This window comes from Echinococcus granulosus (assembly GCF_000524195.1).
Source record: "Echinococcus granulosus chromosome Unknown EG_S00059, whole genome shotgun sequence".
Lineage (NCBI taxonomy): Eukaryota > Metazoa > Platyhelminthes > Cestoda > Cyclophyllidea > Taeniidae > Echinococcus > Echinococcus granulosus.
The window spans coordinates 495551-496886 of NW_020170439.1; the positions used below are offsets into that span (position 1 = coordinate 495551).

Here is a 1336-nt window from a genome sequence, read left to right on the forward strand (position 1 = left end):
CCAAGATCACACCTTTTACTGCTTTGATGATTTTATTGACACTTGATTTATTTATATAACCTAGGATTGCGGTCAGCTCATGTGTGCATCATCACTTTAATCATTATTTAAGGCGCCCGCTGGGTGTGCTAGACATCAGCATTCACTTTGCCTGAAAATCTGCTCCACTAAACCACGTCTTTGCACACAACGTTTTGCATATTCCCTTACACACTGTGGAATTGATGTTAAAGCTCCAGAAATGGTTTTGGTCTAACCAGAAAGGAAAAGATGTTAGCAAACCCTTCTGGTCCAAATCCCTCAAGATTTTGGCTTTTTGATTCTACAAACAACGTTCTTGTTATAATACCCCTTAGATAGTGGGACCAGTACCAAAGTCTAGCACAAAGGCGCGTCTAGACCTTTTCCTATGCGCCTTTTCGAGACAGTCCATTTGGACGGCCAGCCTGTCCAAAAGCACGACTTTTGGAACCCTGGTATGCATGGCTCTTCTTTTGTAAACTAACAGACCCTATTCTTCCGAGGGTTGGTATTTTGCAATAGGTAGGGCAATAACGCACTCGAGACCTGCAGGATCTAAATGCAATCCAGTTTTACCTGCTGAATAGACTACGTCAATGGCACTTTAATAGACATGCTGCAGCTAATCTACAAAAATACTTCCATTGATGCCAAAACATTAAGCTAACATACCGTCAATGGAGACTGAACCTCTGCACTTCTTTGCGAGTGTCTCATCAAGTAGTCCGAAGCCTTTGAATCAAAAAGTTAAATGTACTCAATTAGAATTTGCGGACAGGCAGTATATTTTCCACATCATTGCTCAATCCTACTTCTTTACATGAATCTAGCGTACTTTCCGTTTGTAGACAGTCCACTGAAGCATAAAAGCGTGGGTTATTGTTGCTAACGGAAGTGTGGTAAATGGCTTGACTACCTCATCACTCAGCTGGTAGGGTCTGAAGACGATAGGCATGTTTTGCAAATGGAAAGGCAAAACGGTACAGCACTAACCTGGCTATGAATGGCACTTTTCAGTTGGGCATTTCCGGCCACATATGCTACGCATTTGCGGGCACCATGCTAACGGTGTTGTTTGTGATTCCGCTAGTCCGCTGGCGCATGATCACGCCCGGTGCGCGGACCTTCCTGCACGTCATTTGTGGTCGCTTCGGTTCCACCGCGCACCTTATACTCTGCACCTTCGCCCTCCTCAACAGTCTCTACATTGTCGCCACGACCATCGAAAGTATGCTTCTATCACATCTTCCCTTGCCTGTACGGTTGAAGAGACAAGGCTAGACGTGAACAAGGTTGGTTACATGCCTTTTATAAA

General features: G+C 44.4%; 1 protein-coding gene across 1 annotated transcript in view; it reads left to right on the forward strand. All coding sequences in view use genetic code 11, as the record gives it.

Annotated features, from left to right (window-relative positions):
* The window catches only part of EGR_06591 (hypothetical protein), a gene marked incomplete at both ends in the record, with an annotated part of 1637 nt that extends 335 nt beyond the window's left edge, over positions 1 to 1302 (forward strand). Inside the window, one exon of the mRNA XM_024495840.1 lies at positions 1112 to 1302. Coding sequence (XP_024349800.1) covers positions 1112 to 1302 — 191 coding nt within the window. The remainder of the gene's footprint in view (positions 1 to 1111) is intronic.
* Positions 1303 to 1336: the final 34 nt, after the last annotated feature.